We start from the raw sequence: 27,486 nt of genomic DNA on the forward strand, positions 1-27,486 counted from the left end.
GACAAGATGAGCTTAGTATCCTCCTACTCCACCATCTTCCCCATTTACATTCTCCTTTATATATCTTTATGTTTCCTGCCCCTGTTTTATTGTCCTTCAGAATAAGTAGTTATTGTCCAGGCTAGAAGACCCACCAGGGGTGAGATGAAGAAAGATTATAGCTATCACTGGGTTGATTTAGGAAACATGTATGCTCCAATGGAAGTGCAATCACACTGTGCTAAGCTCAATGCCAAGTCCCTTTTAATTGCAATGTATGGTATCTTTGCCTTCTTTTCTAGCATGGGGATTAGTACACATAAATTTAAACCAAAGAAGACACAGTAAAAAGAGCAGACTCCTAGCTAGCTATGAGACCCCAGGACTGGCAAGTAAGTCCAGCTTTAGTTTATACCATATAAAATAAGAGGATTTGATTTTAAAGTCTAAGCTGAAAGAGATCCTCTAAGGATAATGGTAAGAAAAGCAGTTTTAGAATATTTTGGTGATGTAGAAGAATTCAGTTCCTTTTTGGGTTGGAGCCTAGGAGTCTAAGGATACCCTTTATTTAAAGGATTTTTTTGGTAACAACTGTGGTCAGAAATACTTTTTTTCTATAACTAGTTACAAGATTGCCTCTAGTGTTTTCAGTGTTTGGGCATGTTTTGGTGTTTCTAAGTAAGCTTACAGGCTTTCACAAATGACTTGACAGGATTCTGTATTTGACTCTGAAAACTACTTTTGAGTATCTAGTCTTTTTTCCTTCTCCCTCTCTTTTTCTCATTAAGTATTTATTCCATTTAATTCAGCAGAAAACCCTGTATGTAGGTTGAGTCTTGAGATTGTGAGGGCTGTGTTATTGTTATTCTTGCTGTTGTTTTCTTTTCTGTTCTGTTTCCTTTAAAAATCATTTCATTCCCTGGCCCAATTTGCAATAAAAAAACAGCATTCCAACAAACGAGGTCCTTATGGATTTTTTAAATTACTTTTCATTATTTATTAATCAACTTATTGTTTCTTACATGCTTATGTAATATATATATTATATAATTATATATATTATATAATATATCCTCAAAATATATTAATGTTCTTTGTGGGGATTCTAAGCTTAATTAATAGAAGTATACTCCATTTCATTAAAGATTAAAACTTTCAAGTCTTGAAGTCAAAGTGCAAAGTGCTTCCCTAAATATCAATTTCAAGATAGATATTTCCCTCTATATGTGTGGGTTCTCCAGATAAACAGAACCAATAAGTGTGTGTGGGGGTGGAAAGAGAGGGATTGACTGATTGATTGGTTGATTGATTGATTTTTAAAGAGTTGACTTATACAGTTATTGAGACTGGCAAGTCCAAATCTGCAGGGCAGGCTGGTAGGCTGGAGACCCAGGAAAGAGTAATTGTTGTATCACAAGTTAGAAGTCAGGCTGGAGGCAGAATTCCCCCTTCCTATGGGATAGCAGACTTTTTCTCTTCAGACCTTCAACTAATTGCATAAAGCCAACCCACATTATGGAGGGGAATGTGCTTTAGTCTGCTGACATAAATATTAATCTCATTTAAAAACACTTCACAGTAAGATCTAAACTGGTGTCAGGGTACTGTGGCCTAGCCATGTTGGTACATACAGTTAACTATCACAGTGTGTACACAGGCTCACTACAAATCCACCTAGTCATGGAAAATATCTGTAGATATATTTGTATATATTAGATAGATATTCTTTAATGTGTATGTGGGTATATGTACATAGATATGTACAAGATAGATAGATATTTGTGTGTGTGGGGGGGGGTTATATCTATATAGCCAAATAAATATCGTCCATTCAGAAATAATATATATGAGTGTATGCATATATTTGTGCAAAAGATATCTACAAATATTAAAGTATTTTAATTTACAATATCACTATCTAAAAATGACACAGATTAGGTGATTTGGAATGTTAGATATATTTTATTAACATTCCTCTGTATGGTAATTTTTTTTCCCCAACACAGTGCTCTCATTGAGTACTCGGCACAAGCAGCAGAGGCCTGAAGAATTCTAGTAGCTGTTGTACTTTTAGACCTGACCTGAAATAATTTCTGCCATCCTAGTTCATGAAGTAATACACACACTGAAAAATTCCTCTGAGGAAAGAGGAGATTTTCCTGTTTAAAATACACTGAAATAATTACATCTCAGATTTTGCAATGAAAGAGAAGACTGTTATATGCTGATCTATGTGTGGACTTTTTAATTTAGATTTTTAAAGAGCGAGAAGAAGATCTGAGGCGTTTGTCTCGCCCATTGGAATGTTCTTGTTTCCGAACATCTATCTGGGATGAAACTCTTTATAAGGTGTGTATGTTTCCCTGAGCTCCCTTATTTTAAGAACATGAGAAAAAGCTAAAAGGGTATTGTCAAAAGATTTTAAACTGTCATACCCATTTAGATGTGTTGAATTAAAAAAAGAAATAATCTACAATAAATTGTTTGAAAAATATCAAACTTAACCTTAAGAGATTTTGGTTTTGATCTTAAATTGTGTTGAGATACCTACCAAGTCACACTGAATTAGCCAGTTTTATGATGATTAATTTGATACTGATGTTTGTGACAGCAGAGGTTTTACTGACCATCATCCATTGTGACCTGTTGTGGTCTCAATGCTGATTGGAGCTGTATCTAATATTCAGGTACCTCTTCAGGATATAAACTAGTCTGCCCCGGTTTGGATGACATTAGAATAACAACATTTTGGGAAGAGATTGGAGAAGGGAGTCTTATAATGAGATACTTTATGCCTAGAATATGGTAGCTTCAACTTTCATGCCAAACTGGGGACTAGCATTCTTTCAACCAGGATTGTTTCCATTGCTGGAATGAATACCATACTGCTTGCAGTAGTTGTAGAGGTTACAACAGTAGCTGTGTTATGAACTAAGCTGAAATTACCTTATTAGCACATAGGCTCCTTATCCTGCTTCCTCTCTTTCTCCTACGAGATCTAGTGATTTGAAAGACTGGCTTCTTTGGGGTCTTTTCGTGGTCAGACCTTTCCTTCAGACTGCTGCTAGTATACATTGACAAGTCTGACTCTGGGTGGGAAAGCATCCTTCTCTGTCATTGGTAGCAACAGCCTCAGTATCAACTGCATCTGACAAGTATCTACAACCAGAGAAGCACAGAAACCTGATTTGCCAAGGAGAAAAACCAATGGACATTAAAAATAGCCATTGATTTATTTTTTAAACTAATTCATTTTTTCCCAATATTATGTTGACCCAGCCTCACTCTAATAACAGATCATTTTGAGATACCTGTCTAGGAAATACTGCTCTAGATTAATTTGGGCCGAATTTCTCTCAAAGCCTTATTCCCATAGAACAGGTAACCGTGAATAAGGATGGACATGACGCACTGATAAGAACCAACTGCGGTGTGAAGGATGGCAATACATAACACGACCAAAGACAATTGGCTAATCACAACACTGCTGTGAGTGACAATGTCTCTGCTGTGGTTAGCTTTGGTGCCTTCTCCAAGGTAAATTCAGCAGTGACATTAACACCGACCTGGGAACTTGGAACCTGAACCCCCATGCTTAAGTAATAAAACTAATTGGAACAGAGACATAGCACTACTATCTCTTACATCAATGTTGCATAGAGCTGACTTAAATTTTTATATTGTTTTATTCTGCAAGCACTCATTGCATATCTGCTTGATGTTTTTGGACACACAAATGACTAAGACCAGGTTCCTGCCCTCTAGTAGGGGAGAGAAGAACATTGTACAGCCTACTAGACAAATTGGAAGAAATTATTACAATGGAAATGCAAATAAAAGAGCCTTAAGAGACTAGAGGGAGGGTATGGTTAATTCCAACTCCTTACATAAGTCATACTTCTCTGGATGAAGTCTATGTAGGGAAACACACCAATGGACCATTTTTAATTCAATTGGATCAATAATTTATATAGCTGACAATAAGCCTTTTGGAATGATAATGCCACTAATTTCTCTTGTAATTTCTTTTGTATGTTATCCCATTGAGGGGAGGGGCCATTTTTCCATGTGACTCTAATATTTTTACAAAATTGATTCTTAGATTTATGTTAAATACAGCATTATTAAGTTCTGATCTTTAGAGCAGTCTGCATTATGGGACTTAAATATTTGTTGAATGGCTGGATTAGAAACTTTTCATTTAGCCCAGTAAATCAGAGTTTTCAATTATTTCTAAGGCAGATGTGGAATTAAATTATTATTATTTTTTTAATTATCAATGGAAAGAAGTTTCTCCAGCATTTTATAAGTGTTTGAAACTTAAAAAAATTCCAACTGGAAGATAAAAATCAAATATTAGCTTCATTTTCTCATTTTATTTGTGTTATATCATATTTGTTACCAGTATTTGTTTGGGACTCAACTATTACCATATTTTGCTGTCGATATGTTGTAGTGTACTTACTCATTTGCAAAGGTCTGGGACTGGCTACCTGTTAGTAATATTACACTGTACTTCTGTTCTGTTAGGCTTGGTCCAGCATTGTTTATCAGTTGATTCCCAATGTTCAGCAGCTGGAAATGAACCTAAGGAATTTTGCTGAAATTATCGAGGCTGATGAAGTGCTTTTGTTTGAAAGAGCTACTTTTCTGGTGAGAAATTTCTGCTCTGCAGATGTACTTTACACTTAACCTTCTTCTGTCCAGCAACAGAGAACATGTTGCTACTTTCAGGAAGAACCTTTTTCCCTCTTCTCATTACATCAGCATGTATAACCTTATTTACAAAGTAGTAGTGTTAGCAAGTGACATGAAAGAAGTTCTTTGGTGTGTAACTCTTTAGTAGTTAGTAAAACATATTTTTACAAGTATGCCTTATAGAGTTTAGATTATTTCTGCTAATAATTCATTTGTGTTAAAGGATTCCTAATTTCCTATTGATTTTTATTGTGAAATGAGGGGTATTTTCCTTTTGAGAAAATTCTCATCCCACTCCTTTCTCCAAAAGACTGATTTGAAGACTTTTAACATGAGAGACTTGTAATGGTCATCTCAGTGACATAACTAAGAATTCAGACAGAGAGGTGGAAGGGGAAAGAGGCACCTTGGTATTTTTATTTTTCTTACATAAATTCAGCTTAACTATAGAGCCTACTGTGTATATGGCCCTGAGGGGGATGCAATAATATATTTATAAGTAAAATTTTAAAGAACAATAACAAACTAATTTGAGATGTCACAAAGCACTGCATAAGTAATTGCTGATCAGTTTAATAAATATAACTCTAAGAGCAATTCACAGTAAATAATTTATTTCTGAGCTTTACCAATGCCTGGTGATTTGATTGATTGATTGATTGCCTTGTGATTTTAAAACACATTTCTAAATCTCTCTGAGCTTGATTCCCCTTCTATAAAATGGAGATAATATATCTGTATCATAAGTTTATTGTGTGGGTTAAAATGAGACAATGTAATGTTAAGCCCTAATGCAAAGCTTAACATGTAGTTGGCAAACTATTAAATGTTGGTTCCTTTTGCTGTTAAAACAGAGGGCAGAGAATGCAGACTGTTATTTTTACTCCTTCCTTTGTGGAAACATTTGTAACTGTAGCCATGTTTGTGAGTCGACTTCCTTCTAAGTGGTACAGCTGTGGCAAGGAGTCCTAACTAAAGTGTCTTTCTGCCTCAGCCCACTGGAGGGGTCACTTCCTTACAGTTATACTATCCTGCGTCCTCTTTTGCTGATAATGTAAAAAGCAACAAACAAGTGACCCATTCTGATCATCTTGGTGTGCACGACATGGCAGAATCCTGCTTTCAGCCGTATTATCCTGCCTTATCCACCACAGATGATCATAGAGGTTAACCTAATATAAGCTCCCTATTCCTCACTAACAGTAACAGGTGGCTCTGGTTTCTCTTGAAGACCAAGATTAGTTGTGATGGACCATTTTCACTGAGGGGGTTGAAGTCAAGCAAGGGGAACCTGTTCCACCATTGGTCTAGGAATTACCTTTTGAAAGTTTCACATGGTTTCAGTAAATTGTCCTGTGAATTTTCTTCTGGTGAGCAACTCAACTTTTGCTTCCTACTAGAAACTTTATATCTGAATATTCAGCCTGTAGGAAATACATGGTTTTATTAAAATCTGAAAATATTAGGGGAAATATTTTTAGCTAATATGGGTGTCCATTATGAATAAGTTCATTTATAAATAGTAAATCCTCAGAGATGGGAATCCTTTAGTTAAGATTTTTATTGTTTTTTATGCTTATTTTATTTATAATTTTTTAAATGTTTAATTCCAGTTAACATACATGTTATATTAGTTTCAGGTATACAGTATAGTGATTCAACAATTCCATACATCACACTGTGCTCATCACCACAACTGCACTCCTTAATTGCCATCATCTGTTGAATCCATCCCCCCACCCATCTGCCCTTTAGTAACCATCAATTTGTTCTCTATAATTAAAAGTCTTGATTTGTCACTCTTATTTTTTCCCTTTGTGTGTTTTGTTTCTTAAATTCCACATATGAGTAAAATCATATGGTATTTGTCTTTCTCTGATTGACTTATTTTGCTCAATATAGTACTCTCCAACTCCATCCATTACAAATGTCAAGATTTTATTCTTTTTTCTGGCTGAGTAATATTCTGTGTGTGTGTGTGTGTGTGTGTGTGATCTTATTATCCATTCATCAGTTAATGAACCACTTGGGCTGCTTCTGTATCTTAGCTATTGTAAATAATGCTGCTATAAATTTAGGGGTGGGTGTGTTCTTGTATTATTTGGATAAATACCCAGTAGTGCGATTCCTAGATCATAAGGTAGTTCTATTTTTAACTTTTTGAGGAACCTCAATACTGTTTTCCAGAGTGGCTGCACCAGTTTGCATTCCCACCAACAGTGCAGGGAAGTTCTTTTTCTCCACATCCTCACCAACACCTGTTGTTTCTTGTGTTGTTCATTTTAGGCATCTAACAGGTGTGAGGTGATATCTCATTGTAGTTTTGATTTGTATTTTACTGATGATGAATGATGTTGAGCATCTTTTCATGTGTCTGTTGCCCATCTGTATGTCTTTGGAGAAATGTTTGTTCATGTCGTCTGCCCATTTTTTAACTGGATTATTCATTTTTTGGGTGTTGAATTATATAAGTCTTTATATTTTGGGGCTATTAATCCTTTATCAGATTATGTCATTTGTGAATATCTTCTCCCATTCCATAGGTTGCCTTTTAGTTTTGTTGATTGTTTCCTTTGCTGTGCAGAAGCTTTTAATTTTTATGTACTCCCAGTAGTTTATTTTTGCTTTTGTTTCCCTTGCTTCAGGAGATCTATCTAGCAACAGGATTGTGACCGATGTCAAGGAAGTTACTGCTTGTGTTCTCTTCTATAATTTTTATGGTTACAGGTCTCACATTTAGGTCTTTCATCATTTTGTGTATGGTGTACAAAAGTTCAGTTTCATTCTTCTGCATGTTGCTGTCCAGTTTTCCCAACACCATCTGTTGAAGAGACTGTCTTTTTCCCATTATATGTTTTTTCCTCCTTTGTCAAAGATTAATTGACCATATAATTGTGGATTTATTCCTGGATTTTCTATTCTGTTCTATTGCTCTTTGTGTCTGTTTTTGTGCCATTACCATACTATTTTGATCACTATAGCATTATAGTGTAACTTGAAGTCCAGAATTGTGATGCCTCCAGCATTGCTTTTCTTTTTCAAGATTACTTTGTCTACTCAGGGTCTTTTATGGTTCCATGCAAATATTAAAATTGTTTCTTCTAGTTCCATGAAAAATTCTGTTCGTATGTTGATAGGGATTTCATTAAATGTGTAGATTGCTTTGGGTAGTATGGACATTTTAACAATATTTGCTTTTCCAGTCTGTGAGCATGCAGTGTTTTTCCATTTCTTTGTGTCCTCTTCAATTTATTTTATCAGTGTTTCATTGTTTTTATGATACAGGTCTTTCACCTCTTTGGTAGGTTTATTCCTAGGTATCTTCATATTTTTTTTTGTTTTTTTTTAAGATTTTATTTATTCATTTGGGACACAGGGATAGAGCATGAGCAGGGAGAGAGGCAGAGGGAGAGGGAGAATCAGGCTCCCCGCTGAGCCAGGAGCCCAATGTGGGGCTTAATCCCAGGTCCCTGGGATCATGACCTGAGCTGAAGGTAGACGCTTAACCATCTGAGCCACCCAGGCGCCCTCTTCATATTTTTGTTGCAATTGTAAATGCCCACGTGGGGCTTTTGTAATTTCTCTTTTTGCTGCTTCATTATTGGTATATAGATGTGGAAGAGAATTTGATTTTGAATCCTGTGACTTTAATGAATTTATCAGTTCTAGCAGTTTTTTGGTGCAGTCTCTCGGGTTATCTGTATATAGTATCCTGTCCTCTGCCAATCACCAATGTTTTACGTCGTCTTTACCAATATGGATGCTTTTTTTTTTTCTTTTTGCTGTCTGATTGCTGTGGCTAGGACTTCCAGTGCTATCTTGAATAAAAGTGTGAGTGGACATCCTTTTCTTATTCCTGACTTCGCGGGAAAGCTCTGTTTTTCCACATTAAGGATGATATGGCCTTTATTATGTTGAGGTATGTTTTCTGTAAACCTACTTTGTTGAGGGGAAGGAGCAAGATGGCGGAGGAGTAGGAAACCTAAATTTCATCTGGTCCCAGGAATTCAGCTAGATAGGTCTCAAACTATTCTGAACACCTACAAACTCAACAGAAGATCGAAGAAAAGAATAGCAGCAACTCTATGAACAGAAAAGCGACCACTTTATGGAAGGTAGGATATGTGGAGAAGTGAATCTGAGGTGATATTTGGGAAGATAGACCGCGGGGGGAGGGAGCCTCCCTCAGTGGGCTGACAGCAAGTGATAGAGAAGTGGAGCACAAAATCAGAACTTTTAGAAGTCTGCTCTGCTGAGGGATGTCGCTCCAGTGGCTAAGCGGGGGGTGGAACCCTTGCTGGGACAGTGTGGTCTCAGGACCCTTGGGGTCACAAAAGACCAGGGGTGTCTGAGTGCAGCAGAGCTCCCAGGTATTGGAGCAGGGAAGCCGGCTGCAAAGATGGAGCTGAAGAGTGGGCTCTCAGCTCAGGGTTGCCATAAACCATGATTCACAGCACAGGCGGGCCACTACTCTTCGAGCAGGGACCCAACAAGCGACAGATCCAAGGAGACTCCCCTTCCTCCCTTGGGAGGAGTGGCATGGAAATGCAACACAGGAATCTGCTGGGTTTGGAGACTCCAAATGGGGTCGTGTTCCAGAGATAGAAATACTCAGTCACAGGACGGGTGAGCATGGAGTGCATCTGGAGACTGGGGAGACAGGACTGTTTGACTGCTTTTTTCTGGGGGCTCACTGAGGAGTGGGGCCCTAAGTTCTTGGCTCCTCCTTGTGGAGATTGGGAGGCCACCATTTTCATTCTCATCCCCCAAAGCTGTACAGAAAGCTTGCAGGTAACAAAAGCTACAGACAACAAACCTGAGCGGAATACCTAGCCTGGCCCTTGACAAAGGTGGTGCAATTCCGCCTCGGGCAAAGACATTTGAGAATCACTCCAACAGGCCCCTCCCCCAGAAGATCAGCAAGAAGAGCCAGCCAAGACCAAGTTTACTGATCAATGAGAACTGCAGAACTCCAGCACTAGCAGAATACAGCACATAGAATTCATGGCTTTTTCCCCCATGATTCTTTAGTCTTTCAAAGTTCATTTTTTTACTTTTCTTTAATTTTTTCTTTTTCTATTTTTTTTAATTTTTTTTTCCCTTTTTCAAACATCTTACTATTATCCTCTTTTAAAATCTTTTTTAATTTTCATTTTAGAGTCATATTCTATCCCTTCATTGTAGTTAACATTTTTTGTATATATATGTTTTTCTCTCTTTAAAATTTTGGGATACAGTTTCTTCTAACAGACCAAAATATACCCTAAATCTCTAGTGTATTGCTTGTTCTAGTCTCCTGCCTGATCACATTCCCTCCTCTTTTTTTTTTTTTTGTTTTTTTCTTTAGTTTTTCTTTTCTTCAACCAACTTATCAATTCCTTTTAGAAAATCTTATAATTTTCATCTTTACAATCATATTCCATCCTTTCATTGTATTTACCCTTATTTTTGTATATATATGTTTTCCTTTCTTTAAAATTTTGAGAGGCAGTTTCCTCTAACCAAAATAAGCCCAAAATCTAGTGTGTGGCTCTGATCTATTCACAATCTGATCATATTCTTTTGTTTGTTTTCTTATCCTTTCTTTTCCCCCGGTTTTGGGTCTCTTCTGGTTTGTTTAGTGTATATTTTTCTGGGGTCATTGTTACCCTGTTAACATTTTGTTCTCTCATTCATCTGTTCTTCTCTGGACAAAATGACAAGACGGAAAAACTCACCTCAAAAAAACGAACAAGAAAAAAAAAAAAAAACGAACAAGTAGCAGCACTGACTGCCAAGGACCTAATCAATATGGTATTAGTAAGATATCAGAACTAGAGTTCAGAATGACGATTATAAAGATATTAGCTGGGTTTGAAAAAAGAATGGAAGATACTAGAGAATCCCTTTCTAGAGAAATGAAAGAACTAAAAGTTAACCAAGTTGAAATCAAAAAGGCTATTAATGAGGTGCAATCAAAAATGGAGGCTCTAACTACTAGGATAAATGAGGCAGAAGAGAGAATTAGTGATATAAAAGACCAAATAATGGGCAATAAAGAAGCAGAGAAAAAGATAAGCAACTACTGGATCATGCGGGAAGAATTTGAGAAATAAGTGATACCATAAGATGAAATAGTATTGGAATAAGTGGGATGCCAGAATAAGAAGAAAGAGAGGGGGGCAGAAGGTATATTGGAGCAAATAATAGCAGAGAACTTGCCTATTTTAGGGAAGGAGATACGCATCAAAATCCAGGAGGCACAGAGAACCCCACTCAAAATCAATAAAAATAGGTCAACACCCTGACATCTAATAGTAAAACTTACAAGTCTCAGAGACACAGAGAAAATCCTGAAAGCAGCTTGGGACAAGAGATCTGTAACATAATACGGTAGAAACATTAGATTGCCAGTAGACCTATCCACAGAGACCTGACAGGCCAGAAAGGACTGGCATGATATCTTCAGAGCACTAAATGAGAAAAATATGCAGCCAAGAATACTATATCCAGCTAGGCTGTCACCGAAAATAGAAGAAGAGATAAAAAGCTTCCAGGACAAACAAAAAAGAATTTGCAAACACAAAGTCAGCTCTACAAGAAATATTAAAAGGATCCTCTAAGCAAACAGCCTAAAAGTAACATCGACCAGAAACGAATAGAGACAATATACAGTAACAGTCACCTTACAATCAATACAGTGGCACTAAATTCATATCTTTCAACAGTTACCCTGAGTGTAAATGGGCCAAATGCCCCAATCAAAAGACACACGGTATCGGATTGGATAGAAAAAAACTAGAACCATTGATATGCTGCCTGCAAGAGACTCATTTTAGACCCAAGGACACCTCCAGATTTAAAGTGAGGGGTTGGAAAACCATTTACCATGCTAAGGGATATCAAAAGAAAGCTAGGGTGGCAATCCTTATATCAGACAAATTAGACTTTAAAACAAAGAGTATAATAGATAAGGGAGGACACTATATCCTGCTTAAAGGGTCTGTCCAAAAAGAAGATCTAACAATTATAAATATCTATGCTCCTAACATGAGAGTAGCCAATTATATAAGCCAATGAATAACAAAAGTCACAGAAACACATTGACAACAATACAGTAATAGTAGGGGACTTTAACACACCTCTCACTGAAATGGATAGATCATCTAAGCAAAAGATCAACAAGGAAATAAAGGCTTTAAATGACACCCTGGACCAAATGGACTTCACAGATATATCCAGAACATTCCATACGAAAGCAACAGAATACATATTCTTCTCTAGTGCCTATGGAACATTCTCCAGAATAGATCACATCCTAGCTCACAAATCAGGTCTCACCCAGTACCGAAAGATTGGAATCATTCCCTGCATATTTTCAGACCACGGTGCTTTGAAACTAGAACTCAATTACAAGAGCAAAGTCGGAAAGAACTCAAATACATGGAGGCTAAAGAGCATCCAAGTAAAGAATGAATGGGTCCACCAGGAAATTAAAGAAGAATTTAAAAAATTCATGGAAAGAAATGAAAATAAAAACACAACTGTTCAAAATCTTTGGGATGCAGCAAAGGCAGTCCTAAGAGGAAAGTATATAGCAATACAAGCCTTTCTCAAGAAACAAGAGAGGTCTCAAATACACAACCTAACCCTACACCTAAAGAAGCTGGAGAAGAGCAAATGAAGCTTAAGCCCAACAGGAGAAGAGAAATAATAAAGATCAGAGCAGAAATCAAGGAAATAGAAACCAAAAGAACACTAGAACAGATCAACAAAACTAGGTACTTGCTCTTTGAAAGAATTAGTAAGATTGATAAACCCCTGGCCAGACTTAACACAAAGAAAATAGAAAGGACCCAAATAAATAAAATCATGAATGAAAGAGGAGAGATCACAAACAAGTATAAGAACATATTATGAGCAATTATATGCCAGCAAATTAGATATCTGGAAGAAATGGATATATTCCTAGAGAAGTATAAACTACCAAAACTGAATCAGGAAGAAATAGAAAACCTGAACAGACCCATAACCAGTAAGGAAATTGAAGCAGTCATCAAAAATCTCCCAACAAACAAGAGCCCAGGGCCAGATGGCTTCCCAGGGGAATTCTACAGAGCACTTAAAGAAGAATTAATACCTACTCTTCTGAAACTGTTCCAAAAAGAGAAATGGAAGGAAAACTTCCAAACTCATGAGGCCAGCATTACCTTGATCCCCAAACCAGAGAAAGACCCCATGAACAAAGGGAATTACAAACCAATATACCTGATGAACGTGGATGCAAAAATTCTCACCAAAATACTAGCCAGTAGGATCCAACAGTACATTAAAAGGATTATTCACCACAAACAAGTGGGATTTATTCCTGGTCTGCAAGGTTGGTTCAACATCAGAAATCAATCAATGTGATACAGTACATTAGTAAAAGAAAGAACAAAACCGTATGATCCTCACAATAGTTAAAAAAAAGAATTTGACAAAGTACAGCATCCTTCCTTGATTAAACTCTTCAGAGTATGGGGATAGAGACTACGTACCTCAATATCATAGAAGCCATCTATGATAAACCCACAGCAAATATTCTCAATGGGGAAAAACAGAGCTTTTCACCTAAAGTCAGGGACATGGCAGGGATGTCCACTATCACCACTGCTCTTCAACATAGTATTAGAAGTCCTAGCCACAGCAATCAGACAACAAAAAGAAATAAAAGACATTCGAATCGGCAAAGAAGAAGTCAAACTCTCACTCTGTGCAGATGATATGATACTTTATGTGGAAAACCCTAGACTCCACCCCAAAACTGCTAGAACTCATACAAGAATTCAGTAAAGTGGCAGGATATAAAATCCACAGAAATCAGTGGCATTTCTATACACCAACAACAAGATAGAAGAAAGAGAAATTCAGGATTCAATCCCATTTACAATTGCACCCAAAACCATAAGATACCTAGGAATAAACCTAACCAAAGAGGCAAAGGATCTGTACTCAGAAAATTATAGAATACTCATGAAAGAAATTGAGGAAGACACAAAGAAATGGAAAAACTTGTTCCATGCTCATGGATTGGAAGAACAAATATTGTGAAAATGTCCATGCTACCTAGAGAAATCTACACATTTAATGCAATCCCTATCAAAATACCATCCACTTTTTTCAAAGAAATGGAACAAATAATCGTAAAATTTGTATGGAACCAGAAAAGACCCCAAATAGCCAGAGGAGTGTTGAAAAAGAAAAGCAAAGCGGGTAGCATCACAATTCTGGACTTCCAGCTCTATTACAAAGCTGTCATCATGAAGACGGTATGGTACTGGCACAAAAACAGACACATAGATCAGTGGAACAGAATAGAGAGCCCAGATATGGACCCTCAACTCTATGATCAACTAATCTTCGACAAAGCAGGAAAGAATATCCAATGAAAAAATATAGTCTCTTCAACAGATGGTGTTGGGAAAATTGGACAGCCACATGCAGAACAATGAAATTGGATCATTTCCTTACACCACACACAAAAATAGACTCAAAGTGGATGACTTAAATGTGAGACAGGAATCCATGAAAATCCTAGAAGAGAACATAGGCAGCAACCTCTTCGACCTCAGCTGCAGCAACTTCTTCCTAGAAACATCGCCAAAGGCAAGGGAAGCAAGGGCAAAATTGAACTATTGGGACTTCATCAAGTTAAAAAGCTTTTGCACAACACAGGAAATAGTCAACAAAACCAAAAGACAGCTGACAGAATGGGGGAAGATATTTGCAAATGACATACCAGATAAAGGGCTAGTATCTAAAATCTATAAAGAACTTCTCAAACTCAACACCTAAAGAACAAATAATCCAATCAAGAAATGGGCAGAAGACATGAACAGACATTTTGCAAAGAAGACATCCAATTGGCCAACAGACACACGAAAAAGTGCTCAACATCACTCAGCATCAGGGAAATCCAAATCAAAAGCTCAATGAGATACCACCTCACACCAGTCAGAATGGCTAAAATGAACAAGTCAGGAAATGATAGATGTTGGTGAGGATGTGGAGAAAGGGGGAACCCTCCTACAGTGTTGGTGGGAATGGAAGCTGGTACAGCCACTCTGGAAAACAGTGTGGAGTTTCCTCAAGATGTTATGAATAGAACTATGCTATGACCCAGCAGTTGCACTACTGGGTATTTACCCCAAAGATACAAATGTAGTGATCAAGGGGGTATGTGCACCCCAATGTTTATAGCAGCAATGTCCACAAAAGCCAAACTATGGAAAGAGCCAAGATGTCCATCAACAGATGAATGGATAAAGATGTGAGATATAGATAGATAGATAGATAGATAAATAGATAGATAATGGCATATTATGCAGCCGTCAAAAAAACCCAAAATCTTGCCATTTGCAATGATGTGAATGGAACTAGAGGGTATTATCCTAAGCGAAATAAGTCAATCAGAGAAAGACAAATATCATATGATCTCACTGATATGAGGAATTTGAGAAACAAGACAGAGGGCAATGGGGAAGGGAGGAAAAAATGAATCAAGATGAAACCAGAGAGGGAGACAAACCATAAGAGACTCATAATCTCAGGAAACAAACTGAGGGTTTCTGAAGTGGGGGGGGGTGAGAGGGATGGGGTGGCTGGGTGATGGACATTGGGTAGTGTATGTGCTATGGTGACTGCTGTGAATTGTGTAAGACTGATGATTCACAGACCTGTACCTCCGAAACAAATAATACATTATATGTTAAAAAAAAAAAAAAAAAGAAAAAGAAGAAGATAGTAGGAAGGGAAAAATGAAGAGGGGGAAATCAGAGGGGGAGACGAACCATGAAAGACTATGGTCTCTGAGAAGCAAACTGAGGGTTTTCGAGGGGATCGGGGTGGGGGAATGGGTCAGCCCAGTTATTGGTATTAAGAAGGGCATGTATTGCTTGGAGCACTGGGTGTTATACGCAAACAATGAATCATGGAACACTACATCAAAAACTATTTTTGTAATGTATGGTGACTAACATAACAAATAAATTTTTTTTAAAAAACGTACTTTGTTGAGGATTTTGGTAATGAATGGATGTTGTACTTTGTCAGATGCTTTGTGTGCATCTATTGAAATGATCATATAGTTCTTACCCCTTCTTTTACTGATGTGATGTATCATGTTGATTGATTTGCAAATATTGAACTGTTCTTGTAACCCAGGAATAAATCCCATTTGATCACGGTGAATGGTTGTTTTAATGCATTGTTGAATTCTGTTTGCTGGTAATTTGTTGTTGATTTTTATATTTATGTTCATCAGGGATATTGTCCTGTAGTTCTTTTTTATTGGTGTCTTTATATGGTTTCACTGTTGGTAATACTGGCCTCCTAGAATGAATATGGAAGTTTTCCTTCCTTTTCTATTTTTTGGAATATTGTGAGAATAGGCATTAACTCTTCTTTAAGTGTTTAGTGGAATTCACCTGGGAAGCCATCTGGCCCTGGACTTTTGTTATTGGGAGATTTTTTATTTCTGATTCAATTTCTTTGCTGGTTATCAGTCTGTTCAAGGTTTCTATTTCTTCCTGTTTCAGTGTTGGTAGTTTATATGTTTCTAGGGATTTATCCATTTCTTCTAAGTTGTCCAATTTGTTGGCATATAGTTTTTCATAATACTCTCTTATGATTGTATGGTTGGTTGTTATTTCTCCTCTCTCATTTATGATTTTATTTATTTTGGTCCTTTCTCTTTTTTTTTTTCTTGATACATAGAGGTTTGTCTTAGAGGTTTGTCAATTTTATTAACTTTTTCAAAGAACCAGGTCCTGGTTTCATTGATCTGTTCTATTGTTTTTTAAATTTCTTTATCATTTTTTTCTGCTCTAATTTTTATTATTTCCTTCCTTTTGCTGGCTTAGGTTTTGTTCGTTGTTCTTTTTCTACCTCCTTTAGGTGTAGGGTTAGCTTGTTTATTTTACATTTTTCTTGCTTCTTGAGGTAGTCTTGTAATGCTATAAACTTCCCTCTTAGAACTGGTTTTGCTGCATTCCAGAGGTTTTGGACCATTGTTTTCATTTTCATTTGTTTCCATGTACTTTTTATTTCTTCTTTGATTTCTTGGTTGACCCATTCATTGTTTAGTAGCATGTTATTTATCCTCCATATATTTGTGGTCTTTCCCATTTTTTTCTTTTGGTTGACTTCTAATTTCATAGCATTGTGGTGACAAAATATGCATGGTGTGATTTTGTTATTCTTGAATTTATTGAGGTTTGTTTTGTGAGCTAATATGTGATCTCTTCTGGAGATTGTTTGTGTGTACTTGAGAAGAATGTGTATTCTGTAGTTTTGGGATGGAATGTTCTGAATACATCTATTAAATCCATCTGTTCCATTATGTCTTTGAAAGTCATTGTTTCCTTCTCGATTTTCTGTTTAGATCATCTGTCCATTGATGTAAGTGTGATGTAAAATCCCCTACTATTATTGTATTATTATTGCTTAGTTCCTTTATGTTTGTTATTAACTGCTTTATGTATGTGGGTGCTCCTAGCTTGGGAGTCATGTAACTAGTGAGCATGCCAGAGTTTTGTTCATTATAGGAATTAACCAGGCAAATTACTTCACTGAATAAGAACAGCCATGCACCACCATGCACAGAATCGGGAAAGAACTTTCCATGTCAATCCTGTCCATGTCCAGGCTGGGTAAGGTTTCCAGTGTTGAGTCAGATTAAGCCACAGGCTCTAGGAGGGGTGATGCCCTTCCATCAATTCCTTTAAATTGCAGCTTTGTAACCTCTGAACCCAAAGGTTCCCTTTGGAACCCAAAGACTTTGGTCCTGGAAGCTACCTCACAGATCATGGTTATAATGCTGCTACATCATCAGTCATCATCATTTGTGGTTAGAACTACAATGGTATCTAATCGTCTTTGAACCTCTGACATTCATTCATATATATAGATAGATAGATAGATAGATGATAGATAGATAGATATAGATATAGATATAGATTAGATATAGATATAGATAGATAGATATATACACATTCAGTTAGCCACTATATAATATGTCATTAGCTTATGATGTAGTGTTCAGTGATTCATTATTTGCATATAACACCCAGTGCTCATCACAACACATGCCTTCCTTAATACCCATCACCCTGTTACCCCATCCTCCACCCTCCTCCCCTCTGAAACCCTCAGTTTGTTTCCCAGGGTCCATAGTCTCTCATGGTTCATCTCCCTCTCTGATTTCTCACCCTTCAGATTTCCCTCCCTTGCTTATGTTCCACATATGAGTGAGCCTCTGACATTCATTCTTAATTAATGAAAACATTCTTGGCAAATGTTTTCACTCTTGTCTGTCTTGTGTCAGTCCAGAATTAGACCTGTAGCAGTGCAATATGAATGCTCCTGCCCATTCCTCTTAATCGATCATTTTGTTGCTTCTGAAAACCAACAAAATAGAACCATGGTCTTATTCCATCATTACTAGCTGCCTATGCAGGCGGCTATGGAAAAAATCCTGCTTTATGCTTTATGGTCCTGCTTTGAATACTCTGTTTCAAAGTAAATGCTTCGGACCCCATGGGACACTCAGCTAGGAGCATGGAGAGGGCGCTGATAAGAAAGAGGTGGGGACAGGGAGGGGCATGCTTCACTGCATACTTAAGATTTTTAAATGTAATATCAAAGGCCACTTAGTTATAGCCTTCATTAAAATCAATACATTAGGTGCGCCTGGGTGGCTCAGTCAGTTAAGCAGCTGCCTTCGACTCAGGTCATGATCCTGGTGTCCTGGGATCGAGCCCCACGTCCAGCTCCCTGCTCAGCGGAGAGCCTTCTTCTCCCTCTCCCTCTGCCTGCCACTCTGCCTATTTGTGCTCTCTCTCTGTCAAATAAATAAATAAAATCTTTTAAAAAATCAATACATTAGGTACTTGTGAAGAACAGCTAAAAATTTTATATTTTTTCTTTTTAATTTGTACTTATTTAATCAAAAACATACTGTGAAATATTGATATAAGATGAACATTTAATGATTAAAGTAAGTGAGGAAGAACAGCACTGAACCAAAATAGATAATACTTTAATGCTCTAATAAAATTATAACCAAACACTACTATATGGGTTATCCATAGGGATATTGAAATTATGCAGAACATTGGCATGATATGGGAAAGAAGAGACAATAAGCCAGGTGCCAAGTCTACCCTGAAAATAGGGTGACCAAGAGACTGACAGAGGTCTGCCTTGAGGAGTAAGTAGCAGAGGGTGATATGACTACCTTGCATATTTAAAGGCATTGCTCTTTTTCATAGGTGATTTCTCACTATCAGTGTAAAAAGCAGCGTGATGCCCACAGATTTGAGAAAATCAGCAACATTATTAAGCAGTTTAAGCTGAGCTGCAGGTAAGAGATCTTGTGTGATTTATTTATGTCTAGAAAGAAATTGTCATTTTTGAGAGGTTCAAATAACTATAGTAGACTGCACTTCTGTATTCATAAAAGTTCATTTAATCAAAAAGAAAGCTAACCTCTAAGGGAGCCTACAATTGACTGAGGTGAAAGTCATTGTCCTTTAATGCAAATTCAACTGATACAAAAGAAGCATGTGCAAAATAAGCAAAATAGCCTTTCGAGATACTTGATACTATTTAGGAAGAAATAAACAATGTCCAAGAGAGTTTTGAAAAAGAAAGAATTTACCCTACCAAATAAAAGATTTACTGTAAAACTATAGTAATTAAAATAGCGATATAATGATTCAGGAATAATACAGAATAGATTCTAGAAATGCCTAATCATGTTGTCTCACCTTTGATAAAATACAGTTTGAATCATAACATTGTGAATGTAGGAAGAAAGAATGGTAGAACATTATAATTTAGTAAAGATTTAATCAACAAAATTCTTATCCTGGTAAAATTTTGATGCCCAGACAATAGAATAGGTATAAGTACAGGTATAAGTTTACTCTTTTTATGCCTTTGTACTCTCTGAGACTTACTGGCATGTTTATGCCTACATTTTTAGGAAGAAATAGCAAATGACATACAAATGTAATTACCTGGTTTGTTTTTGAAGAAATGGGATCATTTCTTGAATTTCAATATAACTAACATTCAAAAAATACAGTTATTAATCACAATGATAGGAAAATTTCAACTTAAGCTTCTTAAATATTAGAGAAATCTTTTGTAACATGATATTTTAACATGGATCTGGGTCTAAGCCCATTTCACAGTCAATATCAAGTCCTAATGCAGTTTCTAAGTCACTTTCCAAAATATACAGCAGTAGAGTTTCCTTGGAAAACAAAGGGAGGTTAGTGATTAACTGTCTTAATGAAGTGATGAATCAAGGTATAATGGTATAAAAGGTAAGAATGTTTTATATTGATATTATTTTATATTCTTTACTTCTTTTTCTCATTTCTCCTATAGCAAACTAGCTGCTTCTTTTCAGAGCATGGAAGTCAGGAACTCTAACTTTGCTGCTTTCATTGACATCTTTACATCCAGCACTTACGTGATGGTCGTGATGTCTGATCCATCCATTCGTAAGTTTAAACTTAGCTGACATAGGTTTCAAGGCACATTCTTTAAACTAATTGCCCTAGAGGTAGTACTTTATTAGGTAATAAAAAAAAACATTTTGTAGTGGGGATGGCTGCAAAGCAGTATGAATATACTTAATGCCACTGACCTATATATTTTGAAATGGTTAAAATGGTAATTTTTTTGTTATGTATTATTGACCACAATGAAAAAAACTATTTTCATACTAGTGGTAAATAGTTTTTTGTTTCATAGACTTACATTTTGAAGCTTAAAAGTAATTTAGACTCTAGGGTATTTTGTTTTTTCTTCATGGTATTTCAAAAATCAAGTTACTAAATCTAGGGATTTTGAAGAAAAGAGAATCCAAACGTATGATTTATGCTTCATATAGTAAACATTTTTAAAAGACTAATCAATCTAAATTCTGAACTACTAAATGTTAAGCCATTTTAATGTATATTCCTAAGTACCATATTCCCATATTTGTGTTATGGGCATAAAGGGAAGTAGGTATTTGGTATATCCATGCCATAATAGCCATATCTATCATAACCACTGTAATAAAGGTTCTAGCAGTATTTCTTTTCTTTTTTGTTTAATTAGCTAAGGTATAGTACACCTTGGCTAATTAGTTTTTGATATAATGTTCAATGATTCATTAGTTGAGTATTTTTAGGATGTTCGCAGAAGTTTAAATTATCTCTGATCCACTTACTTTTCCTACCTTTGGTTAATATTAAAATACAACATAAGATAATGGGTTTTATTCTAAAAGTAAACCAAACCAAAAGATTTTGAAATTTTATTTTGGAAATGTAGTATTTAGAATATAAACAAATCTTCTACTTATTCAGAAAAATTAAGTCCCGGTTAACTTGGGACTTCTATTCCTGTATGTTCTCTGTGACATATGTTGAGAGATTTGGCTCTCTTTTGTTTATTTGTTTTTATTAGTCATACATTCCTTTGGCTGCCTGTACTTATTCTGTTGGCTGTTTCCTCCACTCCTACCCTCAGCTTCTGCAGCTACTCTGATCAACATCCGCAATGCCAGAAAACACTTTGAAAAGCTGGAAAGGGTGGATGGACCAAAGCAGTGTCTTCTCATGCGCTAAACATTGCCAAGTGTTTCAAAAAATTTTGAAATACTGTTTCTTAATTAATCTTAAGGTATTCATATATGTAGGCTCTGAAATGTGATGCTTACCACTTCTATATTTCCTTCCTACTCTCTAGTCTTAATGTTTAACCTTGAATGCTGTTTACTAAAATAGCCAGTAAGAAGTTAGAAGATGAGCTGTTCATGGACTTGATGTGCATAAAATTATGTGATATGTAAGTGTTCTGATAAGATTCTAATAGTGTGTGTTCTGATAACCTAGTTCTAATAGTTGTGTATGCCAAAGCCTTTCCCAACATCATTTTGTGTTCCTTATCAGATAGTAACCTGTAAGTTTGGAATATTACTGTTTTCTCAGCATGCATTAAAAATATTACTTAACTTCAACTATAAATAAACTTTTGCTGTTAGGGATTTCAGTGTCTGTTTTTCTTTTCCTTGTTTCTTCAACTTTTCCCTAAGAGCAAATGAATTTCGCAGTTATCCTAGGGGGAGGGGATCTGCTGGTTGGGAAATATTACAGAATAAAGTTGGATAGGAAAGATGGAGCCAGATCATAGCCTTAAAGTTAGGTAGAAGAGTTTAGATATAATGTGATAAGAAATAGGAAAGCATTATAAGCTTTTGAAAAGGGGAATTAATGTGAAAGGAATTTTGAAAGAAAATTAACCTAGACTGTATAGGCTGACTGGTGGCAGTTGGGGAAGCTGTGGCACTAATGTAGGCCTGAGGTGTGTTGAAAAGTCTCTTGCAGGATGCAATTGGAGAAGGAATGAATAAAAAGTTGAGGGAAAAGAGATAGGATTTATGAGATGTAAGTCGTCTTTCTCTGTAGTCCAGGAATAGTTAATTTATATATTCCATTACACCTAATGGGACATGCCTTCATTATGCTAGTCAAGTAGTTTTAAAATATTTTTCAAAATGTGTTTTAGGAAGAGCATGGAAGATGGCAGAGGAGTAGGGAACCCTATTTCAACCAGTCTCCAATTTAGCTGAATATCTACCAACCCATTCTGAACACCCACAAAATCAGCCTGAGATGTAAGAATATATATATCTGGATCTCTACAAGCAGAAAATCTCTGGTGGTCATGAGGTACGAAGGGCAAAGCCTTGATTCTGTGGGCAGATATTGGAAGATAAACAGAAGGGGGAGGGAGCCGCCATAAGCTGGTGTCAGAAAGGTGATATAATACCAGAGCACAAAAGCGTCCAGCGCTGGGGAACAGGCACAGACCGCAGAGCGGTAGCAGCAGGGAAAAGACTTTAGTGCAGCCCCAGACAGGATCCAGGAGCTGTGGGTGCATGTGTGCGAACCAGGGGCAGCTCGCAGCTTTAGAAGCACAAAGAGCAGAGATACACCAGCCCTAGGATTGATCTCTGGGAGAGTTGCTGTGGGGTACACCACTGGGGAGGCTGCGGTTTTTAGCAACAAAGACTGTGTGTCCTGAAGAGCTCAGTGAAGAGCAGACTATGATTTCTCTGCTCTGGGTCAGAGGTTTGGGTGCGGTCGGAAGAGACACAGAAAGCCCCAGAGAACAAAAACTCAAAAAACTGGTTTCCACTGAGCCCACCACCCACCCTGCCCCTGACAAGGGGCAGGGCAATTCTGCTCAGCAGGATTGCATAAGTAACAGTGTGGCAGGCCCCTCCCCCAGAAGACAGGCTGGAAGAACAAGAGGACAACAACCCTAGGTTCTCTATAAAACGAGTGCATCTTACTTGGGTCGTGGTTAATACTTTGGACTCTGTACATTCCTTCAACCACCCCCCAACAGAATGACTAAGAGGAAGAACCCCCAACAAAGAAAAGAATCAGAGACTGTGGCCTCTGCCACAGACCTAATGGATATGGATATAAGCAAGATGTCAGACAGACTTCAGAGTAGAGATTATGAAGTCAGTATCTAGGCTTCAGAAAAATATTAGCGCCAATCCAGAATCTCTAAGGGCAGAAATGAGATCTAATCAGGCAGAATTTAAAAGTGCTATGAATGAAGCACAGTCTAAACTGGATACCCTAACAGCCAGGGTAAACAAGGCAGAAAAATGAATTAGTGAGCTAGAAGATAAGATGATAGAAACAAAGGAAACCAAGGAGGCCTGGGGGAAAAAGGCTTAAAGCTCAAGATACTAGACTGAGAGAAATTAATGATGCCATGAAACGTTCCAATGTCAGAATTATTGGGATCCCTGAGGGAGTGGAGAGAGGGAGAGGTCTAGAAGATATATTTGAGCAAATCGTAGCTGATAACTTCCCTAATATGGGAAAGGAAAAAAGCATTCGTGTCTAATGGGCAGAGATCAATGAGAACAGATCCCAAGATCAATGAGAACAGACCAGCACCCTGTATAATAATAAACCTGCAAATCGTAGAACCAAGTAAGCAATCCTGAAAGCAGCTAGGGGGAAGAGATTTCTTACCTACAGAGGGAAAAACATCAGAATAACGTGAGACCTGGCAAGCCAGAAAGGGCTGGCAAGACATTCAGGGTACGGAATGAGAATAACAGGCAGCCAAGGATACTTAATACAGCAAGGCTGTCATTCAGAATGGATGGAGAAAGAAGGAGCCTCCAGGACCGGCAAAACCTGAAAGAATATGTGACCACCAAGCCGGCCCTGCAAGAAATATTAAGGGGGGTTTCTATAAAAGAAGAAAGACCCCAAGAGTAATATAGACCAGAAATGTGCAGAGACAATAGGTAGAAACAGGGACTTCACAGGCAACATGATGGCACTAAAATCATATCTTTCAATAGTAACTCTCAACGTGAATGGCCTAAATGTTCCCATGAAACAGCACAGAGTTGCAGATTGGATAAAAAGACAGGACCCATCCATATGCTGTCACCAAGAGACTAATTTTGAACCTAAAGTTACATCCAGACTGAAAGTGAGGGGATGGAGAACCATTTTTCATGCCGACAGACCTCAAAAGAAAGCTGGGGTATCAATTCTAGTATCAGACTAATTAGATTTTAAGCTAAGATTGTAGTAAGAGATACAGAGGGACACTATATCATTCTTAAGGGTCTATCCAACAAGAAGAGCTAACAATTGTAAATATCTATGCCCCCAACATGAGAGCAGCCAACTACATAAGCCCACTTTTAATCAAAATAAAGAATCATATTGATAATAATACTTTAATAGTAGGAGACCTCAACACTCCACTCTCAGCAATAGATCATCTAAGCAGATCAACAAAGAAACAAGAGCTTTGAATGACACACTGGACCAGATGGACTTCATAGATATACAGAACATTCCACCCTAAACCAATAGAATATTCATTCTTCTCGAGCGCACATGGAACTTTCTCCAGAATAGACCACATACTGGGTCACAAATCAGGTCTCAACCAATACCCAAAGATTGAGATTATTCCCTGCATGTTTTCAGACCACAATGCTTTGAAACTGGAACTCAATCACAAGAAAAAATTTGGAAGGAATTCAAACACTTGAAAGCTAAAGACCATTGTGCTAAAGAATGTTTGGGTCAACCAGGAAATTAAAGAGGAACTTAAACAATTCATGGAAATGAATGAGAACAAAAACACGTTGGTCCAAAACCTATGGGATATGGCAAAGGCAGTCCTAAAGGGGAAATACATAGTCATCCAAGCCTCTCTCAAAAAAGTAGAAAGATCCCGAAGGCACAACCTAACCTTACACCTAAAGGAACTGGAGAAAGTAGAGCAAATAAAACCTAAACCAAGCAGGAGAAGAGAAATAATAAAGATTAGAGCAGAGATCAATGAAATGGAAACAAAAACAGTAGAGCAGATCAATGAAACTAGAAGCTGGTTCTTTGAAAGAATTAATAAGATCGATAAACCACTGGCCAGATTTATCCAAAAGAAAAGAGAAAGGACCCAAATTAATAAAATTATGAATGAAAGGGGAGAGATCACCACTAACACCAAGGTAATAGAAACAATTATTAGAAATTATTATCAGCAACTATATGCCAATAAATTAAGCAACCTGGAAGAAATGGATGCCTCCTGGGAAACTTATAAACTACCAAGACTGAAACAGTAAGAAATAGACAATCTGAATAGACCAATAACCAGTAACAAAATTGAAGTGTCAATCAAAAAACTCCCAAAGGGGCACCTGGGTAGCTCAGTTGTTAAGCGTCTGCCTTCGGTTCAGGTCATGATCCCAGGATCCTGGGATCGAGCCCTGCATCAGGCTCGTTGCTTGGTGGGAGGCCTGCTTCTCCCTCTCCCACTCTCCCTGTATCTCTCTCTGTCAAATAAATAAAATCTTTAAAAATAAATAAAAAATAAAACCTCCCAAAAAACAAGAGTCCAGGGCCAGATGGCTTCCCAGGGGAATTCTATCAAACATTTAAAGAAGAAATAATACCTATTCTCCTAAAGCTGTTTCAAAAAATATAAATAGAAGGAAAACTTCCAAACTCATTCTATGAGGCCAGCTCTACCTTGATCCCCAAACCACACAAAGACCCCATCAAAAAGAATTACAGACCAATTTCCCTGATGAATATGGATGCCAAAATTCTCAACAAGATCCTAGCCAATAGGATCCAACAGGACATTAAAAGCATTATCCATCTTGACCGGCTGGGATTTATTCCTGGGATGCAAGGATGGTTTAACATTCACAAATCAATCAATGTGATAGAACATATTAATTAGAGACAAGAACCATATGATCCTCTCAAATGATGCAGAAAAAGCATTTGACAAACTACAGCATCCTTTACTGTTTAAAACTCTTCAGAGTGTAGGGATAGAGTGAACATCAATTTTATAAAAACCATCTATGAAAAGCCTACAGTGAATATCATTTTCAACGGGGAAAAGCAGAGAGCCTTTCCCTTAAGATCAGGAACATGACAAGGATGCCCACTCTCACCACTGTTGTTCAACATATTACTAGAAGTCCTAGCATCAGCAATCAGACAACAAAAAAGAAAAAATGGCATTCAAATTGGCAAAGAAGAAGTCAAACTCTCTTCATAGATGTCATAGATGACACATATTTTGTGTGGAAAACCCAAAAGACTCCACCCTCAAATTACTAGAACTCCTACAGAAATTCACTAATGTGGCAGGATACAAAATCAATGCACAGAAATCAGTTACTTTTATATGCACTAACAATGTAACTGTAGAAAGAGAAATTAGAGAATCAATTCCATTTGCAATAACATCAAAAAACATGAGATACATAGGAATAAACCTAACCAAAGAGGTAAAGGAGTGATTCCCGAGGGGCCTGGCTCGTGGTTTATGTTGACCCTAGTTGGGAGTCCCCTCCTGGGTTCGCTGATCATAACCTGCTTCCCCACTCCACTGCTTAGACACTATACCGGTTCAGGCACCCCCATTCACTCTGTGACTCCTCAGATCCCAAGACCACAATGCCCCACCTAGAAATCTGCCTTTTCATTTCCAGAGCACCTTTCAGAGAGGGATGTCTCTCACTAGAGCAGATTTCTAAGCGTTCCGATTTTGCACTCCAGTGTTATATCACTTTCCATGAGCCAGCTATTAGGAGGCTTCTTCCCCCTTCTGTTTATGTTCTGATATCTCCCCACAGATTCACAACTCTGCACGTCCTACCTTGCAAAAAGTAGTTGCTTTTCTGCTTGTAGAGATACAGATATATATTCTTACATCTCAGGCTAATTTCATGGGTGTTCAAAATGGTTTGATAGATATCCAGCTAAATTCAGGGAACCAGTTGAAAGGGGGTCCCCTACTACTTGACCATCTTGCCTCCCTCCTGTGACAATTTTTTAAATGTATTGTTGAATTCAGCATGCTAGTATTTTACTGAGAATTTTTGAATCCATGTTCATCAGGGATATTTGCCTATAGTTCTCTTTTTTAGTGGAGTCTTTATCTGGTTTTTGTATCAGGGTAATGTTGGCCTCATGGAATTAATGGAAATTTGGAAAATGGAAATTTTCCTTCCCAGTCTATTTTTTGGAATAGTTTGGGAAGAATTGGTATTAACTTTTCTTCAAGTGTTTGGTAGAATTCACCTGTGAAGCCATCTGCCCCTGGACTTTGTTGGGACATTTTTTGATTATTGCTTCAATTTATTTGCTGCTTATCAGTCTGTTCAAGTTTTCTGTTGTTCCTCTTTCAGTTTTGGTAGTTTATACA

The 27,486-nt window shown here is 37.2% G+C and overlaps 1 protein-coding gene across 7 annotated transcripts in view; it reads left to right on the forward strand.

Annotated features, from left to right (window-relative positions):
• RRAGB (Ras related GTP binding B) overlaps positions 1-21,520 on the forward strand; it is a 42,686-nt gene extending 21,166 nt beyond the window's left edge. For 3 of the 7 annotated variants that reach the window (XM_064574126.1, XM_064574123.1, XM_064574125.1), the window contains 5 exons: positions 2,233-2,328; positions 4,510-4,632; positions 18,969-19,060; positions 20,095-20,210; positions 21,166-21,520. In XM_064574126.1, coding sequence (XP_064430196.1) covers positions 2,233-2,328; positions 4,510-4,632; positions 18,969-19,060; positions 20,095-20,210; positions 21,166-21,326 — 588 coding nt within the window. In that variant the 3' untranslated portion in view covers positions 21,327-21,520. The remainder of the gene's footprint in view (positions 1-2,232; positions 2,329-4,509; positions 4,633-18,968; positions 19,061-20,094; positions 20,211-21,165) is intronic. The other 4 variants (XM_064574128.1, XM_045878754.3, XM_045878746.3 and 1 more) reach the window with 2 other exon arrangements.
• The last annotated feature ends 5,966 nt before the right edge of the window (positions 21,521-27,486 follow it).

The sequence above is a fragment of the Mirounga angustirostris genome, unplaced genomic scaffold (assembly GCF_029215605.1).
Source record: "Mirounga angustirostris isolate CCGP_5_RB_7025 unplaced genomic scaffold, mMirAng1.0.hap1 SCAF_11, whole genome shotgun sequence".
Lineage (NCBI taxonomy): Eukaryota > Metazoa > Chordata > Mammalia > Carnivora > Phocidae > Mirounga > Mirounga angustirostris.